Genomic DNA, 22246 nt, shown 5'->3' with positions numbered 1-22246 from the left:
TCCACCACTCTCCTCCTGATAATCTTCTCCATAACTTTGCATACTATACATGTCAATGACACAGGTCTATAGTTTAGTGCCTCTTTTCTGTCTCCTTTTTTAAAAATGGGAACTACATTTGCCGTCTTCCATACCTCAGGTAGTTGCCCAGTTTCCAGGGACGTGGAAATATAAACACAAATGCAGTATAATGTGATCCTTTATTGACAACGTTTCACCCACACAGTGGGCTTTTTCAAGTCACACACGGATCCGTGTGTGACTTGAAAAAGCCCACTGTGTGGGTGAAACGTTGTCAATAAAGGATCACATTATACTGCATTTGTATTTATATTTCCATTGTGTCGGTATTTTATACCATTTATTTCCAGGGACGTGTTGAAGATTGTGGTAAGTGGCACGCACAACATATCTGCTCCCTCTCTAAGGACCCACGGGGAGATGTTGTCCGGTCCCATTACCTTTGAGGTATCGATGTCCCTTAGCAGTTTCTTCACCTCCTCCTCATCTGTATGTATGTCGTCCAACACTTGTTGGTGTATTCCTTGCTGGTGTCCCCATCTGGTCTGTCCCCCCAGAGTCCTTCCTGTCTCTACTGTAAATACTTCCTTAAATCTCGTGTTGAGCTCCTCACATACCTCTTGATCGTTTCTTGTGAATTCTCCACCTTCTTTCCTCAGCCTTATCACCTGGTCCTTGACTGTTGTCTTCCTCATAATGTGGCTATACAGCAGTTTCGGGTCAGATTTGACTTTCGATGCTATGTCGTTTTCATACTGTCGCTGGGCCTCCCTCCGTATCTGTGCATACTCGTTTCTGGCTCTTCTACTAATCTCCTTGTTTTCCTGGGTCCTATGCCTCCTGTACCTTTTCCATTCTCTGTTGCACTTAGTTTTTGCCTCCCTACACCTTCGGGTAAACCAAGGACTCGTTTTGGTCTTCCTATTATTTCTGTTTCCCTTGGGAACAAACCTTTCCTCTGCCTCCTTGCACTTTGTTGCCACATATTCCATCATCTCGTTTACTGATTTTCCTACCATTTCTCTGTCCCACTGAACCTCCTGCAGGAAGTTTCTCATACCTGTGTAGTCCCCCCTTTTATAATTTGGCCTGTTCCCTTCAGTTCCTGTTACCTTCTCCACTTGTAACTCTACTATATAATCAAAACTCAGAACCACGTGATCGCTAGCTCCAAGGGGCCTCTCGTAAGTTATGTCCTCAATGTCTGAACTGCTCAGGGTGAACACAAGATCCAGTCTTGCTGGCTCATCCTCCCCTCTCTCTCTGGTTGTGTCCCTGACATGTTGATGCATGAGGTTTTCAATTACCACATCCATCATCTTGGCTCTCCATGTTTCGGGACCCCCATGTGGCTCCAGGTTTTCCCAGTCGATCTCCCTGTGGTTGAAATCGCCCATTACCAGTAACTTTGCTCTGCTCGAGTGAGCTCTTCTTGCCACCTCAGCCAGTGTGTCCACCATCACCCTGTTGTTTTCTTCGTACTCCTCTCTTGGCCTCCTGCAGTTCTGTGGTGGGTTATACATCACTCCAATGACTACTTTATGTTCTCCGGATTGAATTGTACCTACAATGTAGTCTCTTTCTCCAATCATGTCCATGCCTTCCATTTCCTCAAATCCCCATCGGTGTTTTATGAGCAGTGCAACCCCTCCTCCCCCTCTACTCCTTCTATCTTTCCTCAGGATCTGATATCCCGTTGGGAAGATTGTGTCTGTTATTGTCTCAGCGAGTTTTGTTTCTGTAACTGCTATGGTGTCTGGGGATTTCTCACTGATTCTTTCGTTCCACTCCTCATGTTTATTCGTTATTCCATCCGCGTTTGTGTACCAAACTTTCAGTTTCTTTTCTATCATTGTGGTCATGCAAGAATATTGTGTATGGGAGTGTGTCTGTATGGGAGTGTGTGCGTATGTGTGTATGGGAGTGTGTGCATATGTGTGTATGGGAGTGTGTCTGTATGTAAGTGTGTGCGTATGTGTGTATGGGAGTGTGTCTGTATTTGTGTGCGTAAGTGTATGGGAGTGTGTCTGTATGTAAGTGTGTGCGTATGTGTGTATGGGAGTGTGTGTGTATGGAAGTGTGTGCATGTGTGTGCATACGATTGTGTGCATGCGAGTGTATGTGAGTGTGCTTATGTGTGTGTATGTGAATGAGTGTGTGTGTGTGTGTGTGTGTGTGTGTGTGTGTGTGTGTGTGTGTGTGTGTGTGTGTGTGTGTGTGTGTGTGTATGTGTGTGTTTGTGTGTGTGTGTGTCTGCTAGTGTGTATGCATGTGTGTATACGAGTGTGTATGCTAGTGTGTGTATGCGAGTGTGTGTATGCGAGAGTGTGTATGCGAGTGTGTGTATGCGTGTGTGTGTGTATGCTCGCGTGTCTATACATTCATGTGTATGGGCATGTGTCTATGCACACATGGGTATTGGTGCGTGCCTATGCGCGAGCGCGTTTCTTGGGCCATTATGTATGTGTTTGCGTGTAAGCATGCACGCGTTTGTGTGTGTTTGTGTGTGTGTGTGTGTACTCACCTAATTGTACTCACCTAATTGTGGTTGCAGGGGTCGAGACTCAGCTCCTGGCCCCGCCTCTTCACTGAGCGCTACTAGGTCCTCTCTCTCCCTGCTCCATGAGCTGTCTATCTGTCTGTCTGTCTGTCTCTCTGTCTGTCTGTCTGTCTCTGTGTGTGTTCACCTTTTTGTGGTTACAGGAGTCGAGTCTCAGCACCTGAGTTTACCTCTTGCCATTAGCAAGGTTTACTGTCACTCAGCCTGGTAGGCCGTGTCATATATACCGGGTAGTCTAAGAGCAGTCCATGAAACCTGCCTCCTTAACTACTTCACTCAGAATAATAATACAATTATAACTAAACGCAAAACCCGCAAGGGTCATAAAACTATATCGCCTAGAGCATGCCACTTCCTTATATCCCCCAGGCTGAAGAAACGCTCTCCGACATCCCGGTGACTCCTCCATATGTGCCCTGGTGGACCCGTTTCTCGCCTCTCGAACAGTCTATTCCTGTTCCCCCTGGCGAGTCCTCTGAGGAATTTGTATGTCTTCATTATTCCTCTCTCGGTTGTTCTATCTTGTGTCATCATTTTTAGTTTCTTTAGCCGCTCCTCATAGCTCATGTCCCACAACGCCAAGAAAACCCTCGGGGCATACTACAGCATTTTCTCCAGTTTCGCTAAATTCTCTATCAAGCGAGGGTTCCATGCTGGTGCTGAATGCTCCAAGACGGGCCTGAAGCATATAAAAAGGACCACGGACAACTCAGTATTGAGATTTCTAAAAGATAGTCTTATAATTACCAAACAAGCATTCACTGAAGAGAATAAATTAGACACATGTTTCATCACTTGGGTATCATTAAAGACACCCAAGTGTTGCACATGTGTCATATTTATCAACTTGTCGGTTCTCTGAACTGTTCATATACATTCATTCACTGAAGATGTTATTCAGTTGATGTATGACTGGTGATATGTCATTCCTAATCCTTTGCTGGTTATTATTTATTTTAATGCTTCTCTTCAAATGCTCCACCACTCCCGATTATCTTCTCCATACCTTACATACTCATGTCAGTGACAATGGTCTGCAGTACAGTGCTTCCAGTCTATCTCCTCTCTTAAATATTGGGATTGCATTCACTGTCTTCCAGACTTCGGGCGACTGTCTTATGTCTGTTGACTTCTTTGTAGATTATTGCAGGAGATTCAGATAATGCTTCTGCTCCCTCACTCAAAACTCTTAGTGACACTGAACTGGATATATAAAAATGAACATGTCGGATCTCTTTGCCATTAGTGTATCCAGCTCACTCAAAAGTTTTTTCCACCTCTTTCCCTGCTTTAGGTATATTGTTCAGTACCCACGGGTGTTCACTTTGTCTTTCATTCTCTGGTGTTGCCCATATTTCCACTGAGAATACCTCTATAAATCGTATGTTTCATGCCTCACAGACCTCCTTGTCGTTTCTAGTAAGCTCTCCTCCTTTCTTCTTCAGTCTTATTACCTGGTCAATTACTGTCGGCTGTCTTATGATGTGACGTAGAAGTTTCGGTATAGACATTGCTTTAGCTGCTAAGTCAGTCTCAGATTCTTGCCCCATTCATCTTATCTTTGCATATTCGGCTCTGGCTCTTCTGCTTGCCACTGTTCTGCTTTGATTTTTGTTGTCATTAGTTTTTCCATGCTCCTACTCTGCTTATTTCCTTATTGCATCTTTGGTTGAACCACGGTGTCTTTTCTTTACACTGACTCTTCTCCTGGGTATACATTTCTATCCGGTACTTTCCAGCTAGGTACTCCATTTCATTAGTTCACTTCCCTTCCAGTTCCGTTTCTCACTGTACTGCAGTTAGGAATTTTCTCAACGATTCAGAACTTTCTCTTCTGAAATCTTATTTCTGCCGTCCCCCCACCTACCATTCTTTCCTCAAAATTTACTTCCACAAGGTATTCGACGTTCAGTTTAGTATGTTGATGGTACTATAAGCTGAAGAGTAAAACGTAATGGACAGCGAGCGAGAGAGAGAGAGAGAGAGAGAGAGAGAGAGAGAGAGAGAGAGAGAGAGAGAGAGAGAGAGAGAGAGAGAGAGAGAGAGAGAGAGAGAGAGAGACAGAGAGACAGAGAGACAGAGAGAGAGAGAGACAGAGAGAGAGACAGAGAGAGAGAGACAGAGAGAGAGACAGAGAGAGAGAGAGAGAGAGAGAGAGAGAGAGAGAGAGAGAGAGAGAGAGAGAGAGAGAGAGAGAGAGAGAGAGAGAGAGAGAGAGAGAGAGAGAGAGATCATAAATACCTGTAAGTGCGGTTCCTCGGTATCTTCCCAGAGCGAGTATTCTGGGTAGTTTAGTAGACAATCTGATACACCACACGTTTTCAAGGGAAGGTGAACATATTCAGTCATGTGAAATTATTTGCCGATAATAGCAGGTGAGAAAGGGTGCAGGTGAGGAGGAAGGATTGAGAAGGGGTACACCTGAGCACTACGCAGGTGAGGATTATGGGCGAACAGAAATACTAGAGGTCACTATGCATATGAGGAGGGGTACAGGTAAGGAAGGTACTGATAGCAGGCACTAGGCGAGTGAAGGGCTCAAGTACTAGGCACTAGGCAGGTAAAGGGTACAGGTGGCAGGCACTAGGCAGTTGGTAACACTAATACACAAGGGTGAACACTAACACTCTGGTATCACCAACACCAACACCTACACACACTCCGCTGATAAGCTATCTTCACGGAAAAGAATTTATACCTCAAGACAGTTCTTACACGGTGGGTCGAGCCTCTCAAAAACTACTAACACTTCTCCAAACAAACATCAGTGACGTAAAGAATTAAAAGTCACAATACCATAGCTGGAACAATACAACAAACGCTAGAGTCAGGAAACACTGACAAACCTTACCTAACCCAACCTAAACACTTACGAGAAGAGCCTTATGACGACGTTTCGGGACGGACCGAAACGTCGTCATAAGTAAGGCTTTTGCTCCATCGGTGACGGAAGACGAGATGAATTATTTCAAGAAAATGATGCCTTATTTTCACTGAAAGCGCTTAACCCACAAGAGCTATACAGCCCCCCTGGGGAAATGGGAGACAAACAGCTTCGATCTAATTAAGGGAAAGATGGCACAAATTCTTTGGATCAAAAACCCCCTCACCGGTATCACAACGCTTTTCTTAAGTGGTCCACTTCGATAAATTACTGAGGATTACTACGTCGTTTTTTCCAGAGTGTGTGTGTGTGTGTGTGTGTGTGTGTGTGTGTGTGTGTGTGTGTGTGTGTGTGTGTGTGTGTGTGCGCGCTTTCTTTATTTTTGGCTCTGACGGATGAGATTCAGTGAAAAAATTACATTATCTTATCAGACGTCGTTATATTACATACATCGCAAGATAGCTTATGTGTACACCTCCTTGGTGACAATAATCATCTATAATAATGGGGTGAGACAGGGACCCGGGACTAGGCACATTGTAGGGCTCAAACTAACTACAAAGTATATTGTCAACCTTATGATCTCTTTCTTGAACAGTGTATGCTTGTAGTAACCTATGCTATATGTCAAGGTATTTTATTAATGAAAATAAGATATACATGAAAATAAAATACTAGATATATTAAGTAGCTATCCTAAATCGGTTTGCAACAGATAGGACAAATTGTATAAATAATTCCAGAGGTACTCCTGTTACCCCTTTTGGGACCTCGTTGCTAGGCCTTAGTGTATCCATAAGCTTTTGCGCTACCGTCCCATTGATGGTTATGAGCTGCACAAACAAACAGCTTCGGTGGTAAAATCTATAAAAAATTATAATTCTCTTTCTGTCAACCCAAAATAAAGCGTAGCCCATAAGGTGCAGAACGTAGAGAGATTAGTAAAAAAAAAAGGCCGTGACAATGTCCTTGCATTTTAATGAAATAAAGTGCAGCAAATTTTCGAGAATATATTGCTAATCATAGCATGCATAGTTCCTTTGTATAAAGGCAAAGGGGATAAAAGAGAGTGCAAAAATTATAGGGGGATAAGTCTGTTGAGTGTACCTGGTAAAGTGTATGGTAGAGTTATAATTGAAAGAATTAAGAGTAAGACGGAGAATAGGATAGCAGATGAACAAGGAGGCTTTAGGAAAGGTAGGGGGTGTGTGGACCAGGTGTTTACAGTGAAACATATAAGTGAACAGTATTTAGATAAGGCTAAAGAGGTCTTTGTGGCATTTATGGATTTGGAAAAGGCGTATGACAGGGTGGATAGGGGGGCAATGTGGCAGATGTTGCAAGTGTATGGTGTAGGAGGTAGGTTACTGAAAGCAGTGAAGAGTTTTTACGAGGATAGTGAGGCTCAAGTTAGAGTATGTAGGAAAGAGGGAAATTTTTTCCCAGTAAAAGTAGGCCTTAGACAAGGATGTGTGATGTCACCGTGGTTGTTTAATATATTTATAGATGGGGTTGTAAGAGAAGTAAATGCGAGGGTCTTGGCAAGAGGCGTGGAGTTAAAAGATAAAGAATCACACACAAAGTGGGAGTTGTCACAGCTGCTCTTTGCTGATGACACTGTGCTCTTGGGAGATTCTGAAGAGAAGTTGCAGAGATTGGTGGATGAATTTGGTAGGGTGTGCAAAAGAAGAAAATTAAAGGTGAATACAGGAAAGAGTAAGGTTATGAGGATAACAAAAAGATTAGGTGATGAAAGATTGAATATCAGATTGGAGGGAGAGAGTATGGAGGAGGTGAACGTATTCAGATATTTGGGAGTGGACGTGTCAGCGGATGGGTCTATGAAAGATGAGGTGAATCATAGAATTGATGAGGGAAAAAGAGTGAGTGGTGCACTTAGGAGTCTGTGGAGACAAAGAACTTTGTCCCTTGGAGGCAAAGAGGGGAATGTATGAGAGTATAGTTTTACCACGCTCTTATATGGGTGTGAAGCGTGGGTGATGAATGTTGCAGCGAGTGTGATAATAATAAATATATATATATATATATATATATATATATATATATATATATATATATATATATATATTTATTTTTTTTTATTACCACACTGGCCGATTCCCACCAAGGCAGGGTGGCCCGAAAAAGAAAAACTTTCACCATCATTCACTCCATCACTGTCTTGCCAGAAGGGTGCTTTACACTACAGTTTTTAAACTGCAACATTAACACCCCTCCTTCAGAGTGCAGGCACTGTACTTCCCATCTCCAGGACTCAAGTCCGGCCTGCCGGTTTCCCTGAACCCCTTCATAAATGTTACTTTGCTCACACTCCAACAGCACGTCAAGTATTAAAAACCATTTGTCTCCATTCACTCCTATCAAACACGCTCACGCATGCCTGCTGGAAGTCCAAGCCCCTCGCACACAAAACCTCCTTTACCCCCTCCCTCCAACCTTTCCTAGGCCGACCCCTACCCCGCCTTCCTTCCACTACAGACTGATACACTCTTGAAGTCACTCTCGCTCCATTCTCTCTACATGTCCGAACCACCTCAACAACCCTTCCTCAGCCCTCTGGACAACAGTTTTGGTAATCCCGCACCTCCTCCTAACTTCCAAACTACGAATTCTCTGCATTATATTCACACCACACATTGCCCTCAGACATGACAATATATATATATATATATATATATATATATATATATATATATATATATATATATATATATATATATATATATATATAAAGCGTGGATCCCATAGTAGTAACGAGCCCCTGGGAAGCAGCCCTAGGTGCCCTACCCCTGACTACTACGCCCTTAACAGTAATTAAGTTAGATACCTCAAACGTTTCAAATTTCGTTTGTATAATCACATAATTTTTTTTAACAGAGGTTGAGTCTCAGCGCCTGGCCCCATCTCGTAACCTACTATCGACAGGCTCTTGCTAACCTTCAGTCACCTGCGCCCTATCATTTTTAAGGTACTCTATCAGCCTGATATTTTTTTCACCCAGAGACGTATCATTATAGCGAGCTAGATAGCAGAGTTGAAAAAAAAAATATCGAGAGCGTTGAATGCCAGCATGGAACCAGTAAGGTGTTGAAATTACTGGAGTGCCTTTAAGAGCTGGAAATGTACTCTCTGGAGAGAAGACGAGAGAGAGATACGTGAAAATATGCACGTGGAAGATACTAGAGGGTCTAGTGCCAATTCTTCACGCTTCCATAGCAATGTACTGGAATGGGAAATATGGGAGACGTAAAACAGATCAAGTGAAAAATAAGAGTCATGACTACCATACGAGAACACTGTATCAACATTCGTGGGCCTAGTTTTTTTTAGCCTGCTACCAGCTGCTTTGAGAAATATTGCTGGGACAAGATCAAAAGTTTTCAAGAGAACTCTAGATTTATGCCTCCGCTGTGTGCCAGATCAACTAGACTGTGGTGGATGTATAGACCAGCGGACCGCCAACAGTGACAGCTTGGTCGACAAACAATCAATAGGGATGCTGGTTCTAGGCGGGCCAGGCCGAAAAAAATCACATGTAAATTACTGGTAAAAAAAAATAATTCACAGGGGAGCGGTAAACATTTAGGGGTCATACAGCTCCTGGGAAATGGGAGGCAATCAGATTAAATGTAAGAGAAGTGAGAATTGTTTCTATTCTTTGGTTCAAGAGCCCATCTCCAGTATTGAGGTACCTCCCTTGAAGGAAACCAGTGGTAAAATAAACGTTTTCTGTCATTCCTGTGGCACATCCTTGTTTTTAGTCTTCATTTATAAAAAACATAAGAAAGAGGGAACACTGCAGCAGGCCTACTGGCCCATGTGAGGCAGGCCCAAGTCTTCTAACGGCTTAATGCCCTAACCTAGTTAGGTCAGGTCACATCTATACATTAATGTCTCTTAGCATTTTGTAAGTCATGATTACATCTTCTCTAGTTTTCACGATTCTGAAGAGGTTAGGTTGGGTCTATGTAACAATCTCTACTGTCTTCCTCTCGGTACCGAAGCTAATTTGGATGCAAACCATTGCACATCCTCAAGCTTTTGAATACTCCATGACTGGTGTGACACTTGTCATGTACAACGTTGTCGAAAGAGTGCTGAAGTGTCTGGTTGACGTATGCTTCTGGTTAGATGGTCTGTATATAATTCACCCCTGGCTTCTCTTCCAATATTTGTTGTTGTTTTTTTCTCCCGTTTTGAACTTTGCAATAGATCGTCACCACCCTATCCCGATATCCATTACTTGGTATTTGCCGAGGTTAAATTCTAGTAGCCACTTGTTTTACCAATCTTTTAACATGTTTATGTAGTCTTCTAGCATATGCCTATCCTCTTCCAGTTTGTTTCCTCCCATTTTCTTTATGTCATCAAAGAGTGATATGTAAGAGTCAACCCCCTCTGGGCCCTGGGTTGTTTACATATCGTAAATAGTAAGGGACAGAGTACTGAAATTTCCCAGTCCCCTTTCCCAGTTAAACAACTGACCACTTTAGCCACTGACTACGGCTTTGACCTCATTTTGAAATGTTAATTGCCCTTTTAACGTGACATATTTATCAGAACACTTTTCCCCTTGTCAATTAATTTAACCTGAACTTCACTAATAAATATCTGTGCTGAAAGCCTACACTCAGTAACAATCATATGCAATGCTCTTTCTGTTTATTGTGAGCCACGTATGAGCTCACGGCTGTCAGGGACATCCCTCCTTGACCGGCTGACCTTCGACCTGCTTGTACCTCCCTCTTTCGTGACCTGGCCCTGGTTTCTCTCCTACCACGCTTGGCCTGATTCTACAGAACCTTAATAAACCATGAGAGTCAGCCGTGTTTGCCTTGAACCCGCTCAGCTACCTGCAACGCTACCTCTCAACCAGTCTATCTACTGAAGAATGGTCAAGCTGGATTGACTGGCAGACAAACGCTCCAAACTCAGTAGAGTGAGAGTGAGAACAGGGCGCTGCGTACACATAGGCTAGTATGCCTACCGCGGTGCTCTCTTTTATGGGTTTATGGGCATGGGGAAAATATAAGTAAGTAAGTAAGTTTATTCAGGTATACACAAATACAGTTACATAGAATTATCATACATAGCAGCATATGTGTAGAGAACCTAGGATAACCCAAAAAAGTCAGAGTGACTGATTTCCATTGGGGTCCTTTCCATCTGTGGACTACAAGATGCCACTTCTTTGAGAAAGATTAAGCTTCAGTACCTCCTGAAGTTCAGTGGAAGTGTCACTTTCGTAAGCGTCACACAGCGTCTGGGAAGTGGGAGATAATGACTTTTTAATGGGGAAAATAAAGAGTAACTGAAATTCCTCGGATTAAGAGCTCTTCATCAGCACGCAAGAAATACTCCTGAAGGTTCATCTTGTACAGAGAGACCAGTCATATGAAAGCTTGTGGACAAACACAGGTATTTACATAATATATTTCACGAGTCTAAAAGTTCGACACGCGAGACGACCTCGAACCCTACAGAAAATGGAAATTAACTTTATGAGGAGGTGCTAAGCCTGTACAACTTCTGGGAATAAAAGGAGTGAAGGAAAAATCAAATTTGACTCGAGGAAAGGAACGGTAGATCCAGTTCCTTGAATCAAGACCTTAATTATTGATAATATATATGAAATCTTGGGAGCGGAGCCACATTGAGCCTCAAGCAGATGATATACGATGATATAGTAATCTATGAGATGACTCAGGTATCAGAAGATAAAAAAAACTACTTATGTAATATGATAAAAGAGTTTATGACGTCTGTAGTCAGGAGTCCTTAACTAGGGAGGTTCCTTCAAGTGGGTACCTAATTTTCTTTATTTTTTTTTCTTCCTTGAAAGCTCTCATTTATAACTCGAAAACGCCTCATCCGATCGGCTTCAAATTTTCAAAATTGGTGAATCATACTTAGAAGAAAGTTTGTATTAGGTAAATACAATTTAATTTTTCGTAGGTAATTAGGTGAAATAAATTCGGCTAATTAAGTGAAACTTTAAATTCAAAGAACATTAGGTTACTTTGCTCACTAATTATGTGAATAAACTGTCAATATCATTAAGTGAGGAATTATGTTTTAAAATAGTGTAGTAATTTCCCGTGAAATAATTTGAGCCTGTTTCTGCCGAGAGGCTTCAGGCTTTTTTAACTGTTTGCAAATTTGACAATTTACCAACATAGTTAATAAATTTGACGATTTACTAACATAGATAATAAATTTGGCGATTTATTAACATAACTAATAAATTTCAAATTGTTGTATTCTGTGCGGTATCTAGAGAATCCGTCTTCTAGTCGGCTCCAAAATTTATAGTTCTTCTGTAGATTTTTCGAAATGAAACGTTGCATTGATTTTGGGATAAATTTTGAGTTAGCAATTTCGATAAATTAGTTGGTTACATGCAATAACGGGTAGATAAATTTCTTAACCGGCTTCAGACCTTAACTGATATTGTATCGTATAGAAAAGTTTCCATTGATTTTGGTTGTTAAGTTGCCAGTTTATGAACTTTGCTGGAGAAATTTTGTGAAATTTAAACTGATTTTCACATAAAATGTTGTGAATACTTCAACGTCGACAACTTGACCATAAAAATTATGAGTGTACCTAAATTGCAGCGTGGAAGATTGGTCTCTGTGCAATAACTAGAGAATGCCTCTTCTGGTCGGCTTTAAACTTCCAAAGGTGGCGTATCTTACTTAGTAAAAAGCTCAGATTGGTTTTGCGCTGTATAGGTGCCAATTTGCAATTTTCACTGGAGAAACTAGAATATTAGTTTCATTGTGATAACTTGTCTCTTCTGACTGGCATCACGTCTTCCGAACTGGTATTTAACTGAGTTATAAACTTATGTTGCACTCTGTACTACTTCTTTTGCGAGCATCGAGGCAGAGGTGGCTAGGTTATTTTAATGCGAAGATTTCATTCTCGGATGGCACAGCTGCCAAAACACATCTATTTAATATTAATTCCGGCCTGAGCAAACCAGGATATATTACATCAACTTCCCCACAACAGGACCCGGACACACATTATACGAACTTATTAATTCATGGCATGCTACTTCCGGCAGGAACTGTTGTGGTCCATTGAATTCCACAGAGTGCTCTTCCTCTCCCCCACCCTCCTTCATCTACCACCTCTCCCCCATTCCCCATGGCTTCATTATTCATCCCCCACTGCGAGTATCCCTTGAGCATGCCCTGAGTGCTCAATGGTCCTCTGCCCAAACCACAGGCTCAATAAACTCTGCTGCATCATCCGCCACCTGGGGGTCAGCACTCTCAGTCACCCTAGTTACCTCTCGCTCTCTTCCGGGGATACCACGGTCTTCCCTGATGCCAAGCTTTCCCATAATTCCCCATTCTCCTGAGTGTGAAACCGAAGTCTGTTACATGTTTTCCACTCTGGCAGGATTGCCGTTTGTTTTCATGATTCCTGAACCGTAAGAAGACGGGTAAATCTTAAAATTTCTGCATTCGTCCGGATTGTGCCATATAACCCACACACGTATTGGTTTAGAAAGACGCGTAGGCAAACACTGTGATATATTAGAAAACTTTTCGGTCCTGGGACCTTGAAGTGATCAAGGCCCCAGGACCGAAACGTTTTCTAATAAATATATCCTAGTGTTTGCTTACGTTTCTTTCTAAACCAATTTGCTGGTATAAATTACCAAGGTTAATACCACCTTAATTTATTAGTTTTCGGGTATTGTATCCCTCGCGTCGGTACTCAAATACCATTATTTTCACATCAAGAAATTATCATATGACTTACCTGAGACCGTTTTCGTAAGGCCAGCCTGGGACTAGGCTTTACTGTTGATAAAAAACGTCAAGAATGTTGACATTGAAGACAGGGGAATCACACTAGAACACTCTTAGGGATTATGAATGAACGACTGACCACCTCAAAACCACGACTTCGAGCGTGATGGACTGATAACATTGTCTTTGCACCCCTACTGCTTCTGATGCCTCTTCTTGACTCGACTGAAGAAGCCTACTGTGTAGGCGAAACGTTCCGGAATAAAGATACCTAACTGTTGCACATGTGTCTTATCAACTTGTTCAACACTTGGGTATCTTTATTCTGGAAACGTTTCGCCCACCAGCGGCTTCATAGGAGTTATTACGGAAACTCGCTCTGAAAATGTCTTTCATACAAACCAATTAAGAGATGACAGATGATTTTAATATATCTGAAATATTAACATTTTTACATTTTCGCTTCAGATAAATCAACTAGTTTGTAATACTGTAACGTGTGTCACAGGATGAGTTGTGGGTGTATAAAATACCGCTCAGGACGACCTGCGGTACGCAAACTACCGCTCAGGACGACCTGCGGTACGCAAACTACCGCTCAGGACGACCTACGGTACGCAAACTACCGCTCAGGACGACCTGCGGTACGCAAACTACCACTCAGGATGACCTACGGTACGCAAACTACCACTCAGGACGACCTGCGGTACGCAAACTACCACTCAGGACGACCTGCGGTACGCAAACTACTACTCAGGGCGACCTGCGGTACGCAAACTACCACTCAGGGCGACCTGCGGTACGCAAACTACCACTCAGGACGACCTGCGGTACGCAAACTACCGCTCGGGACGACCTGCGGTACGCAAACTACTACTCAGGGCGACCTGCGGTACGCAAACTACCGCTTGGGACGACCTGCGGTACGCAAACTACTACTCTGGACGACCTGCGGTACGCAAACTACCGCTCAGGGCGACCTGCGGTACGCAAACTACCACTCAGGGCGACCTACGGTACGCAAACTACCATTTAGGACGACCTGCGGTACGCAGACTATGGCGGAATGTTCAAAAGAAGAATAAAAAAAAGTGAATCTTACGCAAGCATTCATTCTTAACTCTGAGAGAACTGATATGAGGTCACTTGTACAGCTGATGAGTCACCCCAAGGTGATACCTCCCTCCATGCCTCTCACCCTCCCTCCATGCCTCTCACCCTCCCTCCATGCCTCTCACCCTCCCTCCATGCCTCTCACCCTCCCTCCATGCCTCTCACCCTTCCTCCATGCCTCTCACCCTCCCTCCATGCCTCTCACCCTCCCTCCATGCCTCTCACCCTCCCTCCATGCCTCTCACCCTTCCTCCATGCCTCTCACCCTCCCTCCATGCCTCTCACCCTAGCTCATTGCCTCTCACCCTCCATCAATGCCTCTCACCCTTCCTCCATGCCTCTCACCCTCCCTCCATGCCTCTCACCCTCCCTCCATGCCTCTCACCCTCCCTCCATGCCTCTCACCCTCCCTCCATGCCTCTCACCCTCCCTCCATGCCTCTCACCCTCCCTCCATGCCTCTCACCTTCCCTCCACTCCCTCCATGCCTCTCACCCTCCCTCCATGCCTCTCACCCTTCCTCCCTGCCTCTCACCTTCCCTCCACTCCCTCCATGCCTCTCACCCTCCATTCATGCCTCTCCTTCGACGCTCCTCACCCTCCCTCCTTATCCCAAACCCTTACTCCATGCCTCTTACCCTCCCTTCATGCTTCTCACCCTCCTACATATCCCTCATCCTCCCTCCTTATCCCTCACACCCCTCATACCCCATTCAGAGATCCACACACTTCCTACAATTCACTCCCTATTCAACTTTCACTCCCTATCTTTTCTCCCTCCCAATTCCTCTCAATCAGTAGTTGAAACACATACTTCTTCCTCTTTTAATGCATTCTACTGTAAGAAAAATATCTTGAGTCCGTTAGGTTTCACTTTTCCCCTTAATAACTGTGGCGTCATGTTATCAAGTTATTTATGTTATCACTACTCTTTCATGCTCTTTTACAATCTTGTTTGTGTGGTTATCAAGACGTCATTTTACAACTTTGTTTGTATGGTTATCAGGACGTCATTTTACAACCTTGTTTGTATGGTTATCAGGACGTCATTTTACAACCTTGTTTGTATGGTTATCAGGACGTCATTTTACAACTTTGTTTGTATGGTTATCAGGACGTCATTTTACAACCTTGTTTGTATGGTTATCAGGACGTCATTTTACAACCTTGTTTGTGTGGTTATCAGGACGTCATTTTACAACCTTGTTTGTATGGTTATCAGGACGTCATTTTACAACCTTGTTTGTATGGTTATCAGGACGTCATTTTACAACCTTGTTTGTATGGTTATCAGGACGTCATTTTACAACTTTGTTTGTATGGTTATCAGGACGTCATTTTACAACCTTGTTTGTATGGTTATCAGGACGTCATTTTACAACCTTGTTTGTATGGTTATCAGGACGTCATTTTACAACCTTGTTTGTATGGTTATCAGGACGTCATTTTACAACCTTGTTTGTGTGGTTATCAGGACGTCATTTTACAACCTTGTTTGTATGGTTATCAAGACGTCATTTTTACAACTTTGTGTGTTTCCCAAGTATCATTTACTCTTATCAGTCAGTGTGGTGATCCTCAGTTAACAGCCTTTCATCATACCTCTTTTTTTCAACTTTGGTAGCCATTATGTATTTCTTATCTATGAATTATTTATTTTTGTTAGGTGTGGTCACCTCACAGTAGCTGCGTACTTCCAATTTTGGTATAATGTAGCTTGGGACAGTAAGCCTTCTGCAGTGCTCCTTCTTTCTTATCTTCTAATATGTTATAAATAGTTTTAAAGATTCTTCATCCATATGTTTGAACGCTGTGTCGCATGTGAGTTTCTCATACTTTCATTTGCATGAACTTCCGGATTATTATTATTATTATTATTATTATTATTATTATTATTATTATTATTATTATTATTATTATCATTATTATTATTATTATTATTATTATTATTATTATTGTTATTATTATTATTATTGTTATTATTATTATTATTATTATTATTATTATTATTATTGTTATTATTATTATTATTATTATTGTTATTATTATTATTATTATTATTATTATTATTATTATTATTATTATTGTTATTATTATTATTATTATTATTATTATTATTATTATTGTTATTATTATTATTATTATTATTATTATTATTATTATTATTATTATTGTTATTATTATTATTATTATTATTATTATTATTATTATTATTATTGTTATTATTATTATTATTATTATTATTATTATTATTATTATTATTATTATAACTAAGCGCTAGACCCATAAGGGCCATACAACGCTGAGGAGCTTCCGGAGACTTTTTTTTTTTTAAGTTAACCTCAACCCATAGATTTTTTTTTTTTTCAAACTTTCAACACATTGTTACACAGTTCCTATGCTTTATGTGGCTTTTTTTGGTCCAAGTGATCCTTTTTTTATTGTTAATTCAACTTGAAAAAATGCATCAACTGATAACAAAAACATAAAGTTTTCAATTCTTTCTGGTAAGCATTTATTGCCCCCCCCCCCCTCATATTCATCCTGTGGAGGTAGTTGAAGAGCATATGGATACACAAAAGGCCTAGGAACTAGGCCTCAAAAGCTATGCAAAATAAAACTCAAAATTGGACTGATTTCAAAAGTTAAAACCCAGATTAATGTCACCTCAGCCTCACTAAAATTGATGTGCCGATTTTTTCTTTTATGGAGAAGAGGAAGATGAAGATAAACGTGAAGGAAGATGAATGAGTGAGGCAGTGATGAGTCTCGACATGGTAAGTGCTGTGATAAGTGAGTTATAAGTGAATGAATTATAAGAGTTATCTCTGCAGGGTGAGGCAGTGTTGGGTGGTGAGTGAGGTAGTGTTGGTGGTGAGTGAGGTAGTGTTGGGTGGTGAGTGAGGTAGTGTGGGTGGTGAGTGAGGTAGTGTGGGTGGTGAGTGAGGTAGTGTGGGTGGTGAGTGAGGTAGTGTGGGTGGTGAGTTAGGTAGTGTGGGTGGTGAGTGAGGTAGTGTGGGTGGTGAGTGAGGTAGTGTGGGTGGTGAGTTAGGTAGTGTGGGTGGTGAGTGAGGTAGTGTGGGTGGTGAGTGAGGTAGTGTGGGTGGTGAGTGAGGTAGTGTGGGTGGTGAGTGAGGTAGTGTGGGTGGTGAGTTAGGTAGTGTGGGTGGAGAGTGAGGTAGTGTGGGTGGTGAGTGAGGTAGTGTGGGTGGTGAGTGAGGTAGTGTGGGTGGTGAATGAGGTAGTGTGGGTGGTGAGTGAGGTAGTGTGGGTGGTAAGTGAGGTAGTGTGGGTGGTGAGTGAGGTAGTGTGGGTGGTGAGTTAGGTAGTGTGGGTGGAGAGTGAGGTAGTGTGGGTGGTGAGTGAGGTAGTGTGGGTGGTGAGTGAGGTAGTGTGGGTGGTGAGTGAGGTAGTGTGGGTGGTGAGTGAGGTAGTGTGGGTGGTGAGTGAGGTAGTGTGGGTGGTGAGTGAGTGGGCCCCTGCATTATATTGGAGGTATTTTTCGCCTTTGTGAGAAGTCATTTCGGTGAACAGATTTCAGAAAAGTCCTCTCAGAATTTTTCAGTTGGAGATTATGGTTTAACTTCCTTGGTTACGTTCCCAGGAATATAGTTCATGGGACATTAGGAATTCTCAATAATTTAGGTTACCTGGAGGTTACCTGGAGGTTATTCCGGGGATCAACGCCCCCGCGGCCCGGTCCATGACCAGGCCTCCCGATGGATCAGGGCCTGATCAACTAGGCTGTTACTGCTGGCCGCACGCAGTCCAACGTACGAGCCACAGCCCGGCTGATTCGGCACTGACTTTAGGTATCTGTCCAGCTCTCTCTTGAAGGCAGCCAGGGGTTTATTGGCAATTCCCCTAATGCTTGATGGGAGGCTGTTGAACAGTTTTGGGCCCCGGACACTTATGGTGTTTTCTCTTAGTGTACCAATGGCGCCCCTACTTTTTATTGGGGGCATTTTGCATCGCCTGCCCAGTCTTTTACTTTCGTAGGGAGTGATTTCTGCGTGCAGATTTGGGACCATTCCTTCCAAGATTTTCCAAGTGTAGATTATGATATATCTCTCCCTCCTGCGTTCCAACGAGTACAAGTCAAGTGCTTCCAAGCGTTCCCAGTAGTTAAGGTGCTTGACACTAAGTTTAACCAGCGAGTGAAAATTCTCTGTACATTCACTAGTTCAGCAATTTCACCTGCCTGAGAAGGGACATTTGGTGTATAGCAATACTTCAGTCTAAAAAAAAAAAGAAAAAAAAAGTGACTTGATATCACTATGTTTACATCCTTCTAAACTGGAATATTTCTGTACAGTAACAGCCCCTTGTAAGGCAGGCAAAACTGTACTTTTTTTTTTGGCCAATGTACAGAGAACCTTTACTGACCGTATTAAGTTATATAATAAACCTACAAAACGATTAAGTAAAATTGAGCAAATAAAAACAACTGCCATGCGTCTGGCACCGGAATGTCTCGGCTAAAAGGTGCAACTTTATAATTTGCACGTTTCTCGCAGGTGGCAACCAGAGAAAGAATCCCTCATTTTCAGTTTTACAAACATTTTAACGTCCACTCATACACCCAGACATCCACCCACACACCCTTGCAGCTATCCACACACCCACACATCTACCCACACAGCCACCCACACCCAGGCAACCACCCACATCTCACTCGTTCACTACACAACATAAATACAAGAAAAAAAAGACGACCTTACCATTGACTTCCAAAATTATCATTAATTATCACATTCGCTGCCATTCACTACCTTAGCCACTATTCTCATCACCATTCATTCCAACCGTAACCACCATTCATAACTATACACCACCATCACCACTCACCACCACCACCATGGACAAGCGGGCAATTTGTCAGAGCGAAATTTATATACAAAAAATTATAAACGGGACAATAGCCGTTTATTGTGTCTGGGCTGGTGTTGTAAACAAGAGAGAACAGCTGGCGTGACTGTACAAAAGGTCTCATAAACCATCTTTTTTTTTAAGACCCCCTTTTTTGGTACCTAACTAATGTGGAAATTATCTCAAACTAGGGCTGGGTTTAGGGCGAGGATGATGAATAGGTGGAAGCGCAAACATACCCCACCCCTAGGGGCATACAGCGCCTGGGGAATGAGAGAGTCTCAGATTTTATCCAAGGGTAGATCCAATTCCTTACATCACGAACCCTTCACTGATAACGAGGCACCACTCTTGAGAGGGTAGATAAGAGTGGCGATTTTCTTCTTGGTTACAGTGAACCTTGTGAGTAAATTTCTTACAGATATTTAGTGAATTGTAAATATAGAACCGGACGTATTCCTGTGAACGTTTTATTAGGACTAGTACCTAGTCTTTTTAAAAACTAGTTCCTAGTCTTCTTAAGGATTGCTTCCTGGGTCTTGTGCTTCCGTCCACAAGATGGATACACAAGACTCTTTCACAGGATGGATACGGGGCGCACAATAAACTAACCACTTCAGTCCACAGAATTCACAATAAGTAAGCCGCTACCGTCCACACGATGGATATGGGGTGCACAACAAACTAATCGCTTTGGAGGTGATATATATATATATATATATATATATATATATATATATACATATATATATATATATATATATATATATATTTATATATATATATATATATATATATATATATATATATATATATATATATTATTTTTATTATTTTTTTTATTATCACACCGGCCGATTCCCACCAAGGCAGGGTGGCCCGAAAAAGAAAAACTTTCACCATCATTCACTCCATCACTGTCTTGCCAGAAGGGTGCTTTACACTACAGTTTTTAAACTGCAACATTAACACCCCTCCTTCAGAGTGCAGGCACTGTACTTCCCATCTCCAGGACTCAAGTCCGGCCTGCCGGTTTCCCTGAATCCCTTCATAAATGTTACTTTGCTCACACTCCAACAGCACGTCAAGTATTAAAAACCATTTGTCTCCATTCACTCCTATCAAACACGCTCAAGCATGCCTGCTGGAAGTCCAAGCCCCTCGCACACAAAACCTCCTTTACCCCCTCCCTCCAACCCTTCCTAGGCCGACCCCTACCCCGCCTTCCTTCCACTACAGACTGATACACTCTTGAAGTCATTCTGTTTCGCTCCATTCTCTCTACATGTCCGAACCACCTCAACAACCCTTCCTCAGCCCTCTGGACAACAGTTTTGGTAATCCCGCACCTCCTCCTAACTTCCAAACTACGAATTCTCTGCATTATATTCACACCACACATTGCCCTCAGACATGACATCTCCACTGCCTCCAGCCTTCTCCTCGCTGCAACATTCATCACCCACGCTTCACACCCATATAAGAGCATTGGTAAAACTATACTCTCATACATTCCCCTCTTTGCCTCCAAGGACAAAGTTCTTTGTCTCCACAGACTCCTAAGTGCACCACTCACTCTTTTTCCCTCATCAATTCTATGATTCACCTCATCTTTCATAGACCCATCCGCTGACACGTCCACTCCCAAATATCTGAATACGTTCACCTCCTCCATACTCTCTCCCTCCAATCTGATATTCAATCTTTCATCACCTAATCTTTTTGTTATCCTCATAACCTTACTCTTTCCTGTATTCACCTTTAATTTTCTTCTTTTGCACACCCTACCAAATTCATCCACCAATCTCTGCAACTTCTCTTCAGAATCTCCCAAGAGCACAGTGTCATCAGCAAAGAGCAGCTGTGACAACTCCCACTTTGTGTGTGATTCTTTATCTTTTAACTCCACGCCTCTTGCCAAGACCCTCGCATTTACTTCTCTTACAACCCCATCTATAAATATATTAAACAACCACGGTGACATCACACATCCTTGTCTAAGGCCTACTTTTACTGGGAAAAAATTTCCCTCTTTCCTACATACTCTAACTTGAGCCTCACTATCCTCGTAAAAACTCTTCACTGCTTTCAGTAACCTACCTCCTACACCATACACTTGCAACATCTGCCACATTGCCCCCCTATCCACCCTGTCATACGCCTTTTCCAAATCCATAAATGCCACAAAGACCTCTTTAGCCTTATCTAAATACTGTTCACTTATATGTTTCACTGTAAACACCTGGTCCACACACCCCCTACCTTTCCTAAAGCCTCCTTGTTCATCTGCTATCCTATTCTCCGTCTTACTCTTAATTCTTTCAATTATAACTCTACCATACACTTTACCAGGTACACTCAACAGACTTATCCCCCTATAATTTTTGCACTCTCTTTTATCCCCTTTGCCTTTATACAAAGGAACTATGCATGCTCTCTGCCAATCCCTAGGTACCTTACCCTCTTCCATACATTTATTAAACAATTGCACCAACCACTCCAAAACTATATCCCCACCTGCTTTTAACATTTCTATCTTTATCCCATCAATCCCGGCTGCCTTACCCCCTTTCATTTTACCTACTGCCTCACGAACTTCCCCCACACTCACAACTGGCTCTTCCTCACTCCTACAAGATGTTATTCCTCCTTGCCCTATACACGAAATCACAGCTTCCCTATCTTCATCAACATTTAACAATTCCTCAAAATATTCCTTCCATCTTCCCAATACCTCTAACTCTCCATTTAATAACTCTCCTCTCCTATTTTTAACTGACAAATCCATTTGTTCTCTAGGCTTTCTTAACTTGTTAATCTCACTCCAAAACTTTTTCTTATTTTCAACAAAATTTGTTGATAACATCTCACCCACTCTCTCATTTGCTCTCTTTTTACATTGCTTCACCACTCTCTTAACCTCTCTCTTTTTCTCCATATACTCTTCCCTCCTTGCATCACTTCTACTTTGTAAAAACTTCTCATATGCTAACTTTTTCTCCCTTACTAC

The 22246-nt window shown here is 42.2% G+C and overlaps 1 protein-coding gene across 3 annotated transcripts in view; it reads right to left on the bottom strand.

Moving 5' to 3' along the window:
- LOC128693682 (transforming protein p54/c-ets-1) overlaps nucleotides 1–5187 on the bottom strand; it is a 496563-nt gene extending 491376 nt beyond the window's left edge. For all 3 annotated transcript variants that reach the window (XM_070091145.1, XM_070091146.1, XM_070091147.1), the window contains exon 1: nucleotides 4823–5187. In XM_070091145.1, coding sequence (XP_069947246.1) covers nucleotides 4823–4930 — 108 coding nt within the window. In that variant the 5' untranslated portion in view covers nucleotides 4931–5187. The remainder of the gene's footprint in view (nucleotides 1–4822) is intronic.
- Nucleotides 5188–22246: the final 17059 nt, after the last annotated feature.

This window comes from Cherax quadricarinatus, chromosome 34, assembly GCF_038502225.1.
Source record: "Cherax quadricarinatus isolate ZL_2023a chromosome 34, ASM3850222v1, whole genome shotgun sequence".
Classification (NCBI taxonomy): Eukaryota; Metazoa; Arthropoda; class Malacostraca; order Decapoda; family Parastacidae; genus Cherax; species Cherax quadricarinatus.
The sequence above is the reverse complement of the archived record's forward strand: the minus strand, read 5'-3'. Positions and strand labels throughout refer to the sequence as shown.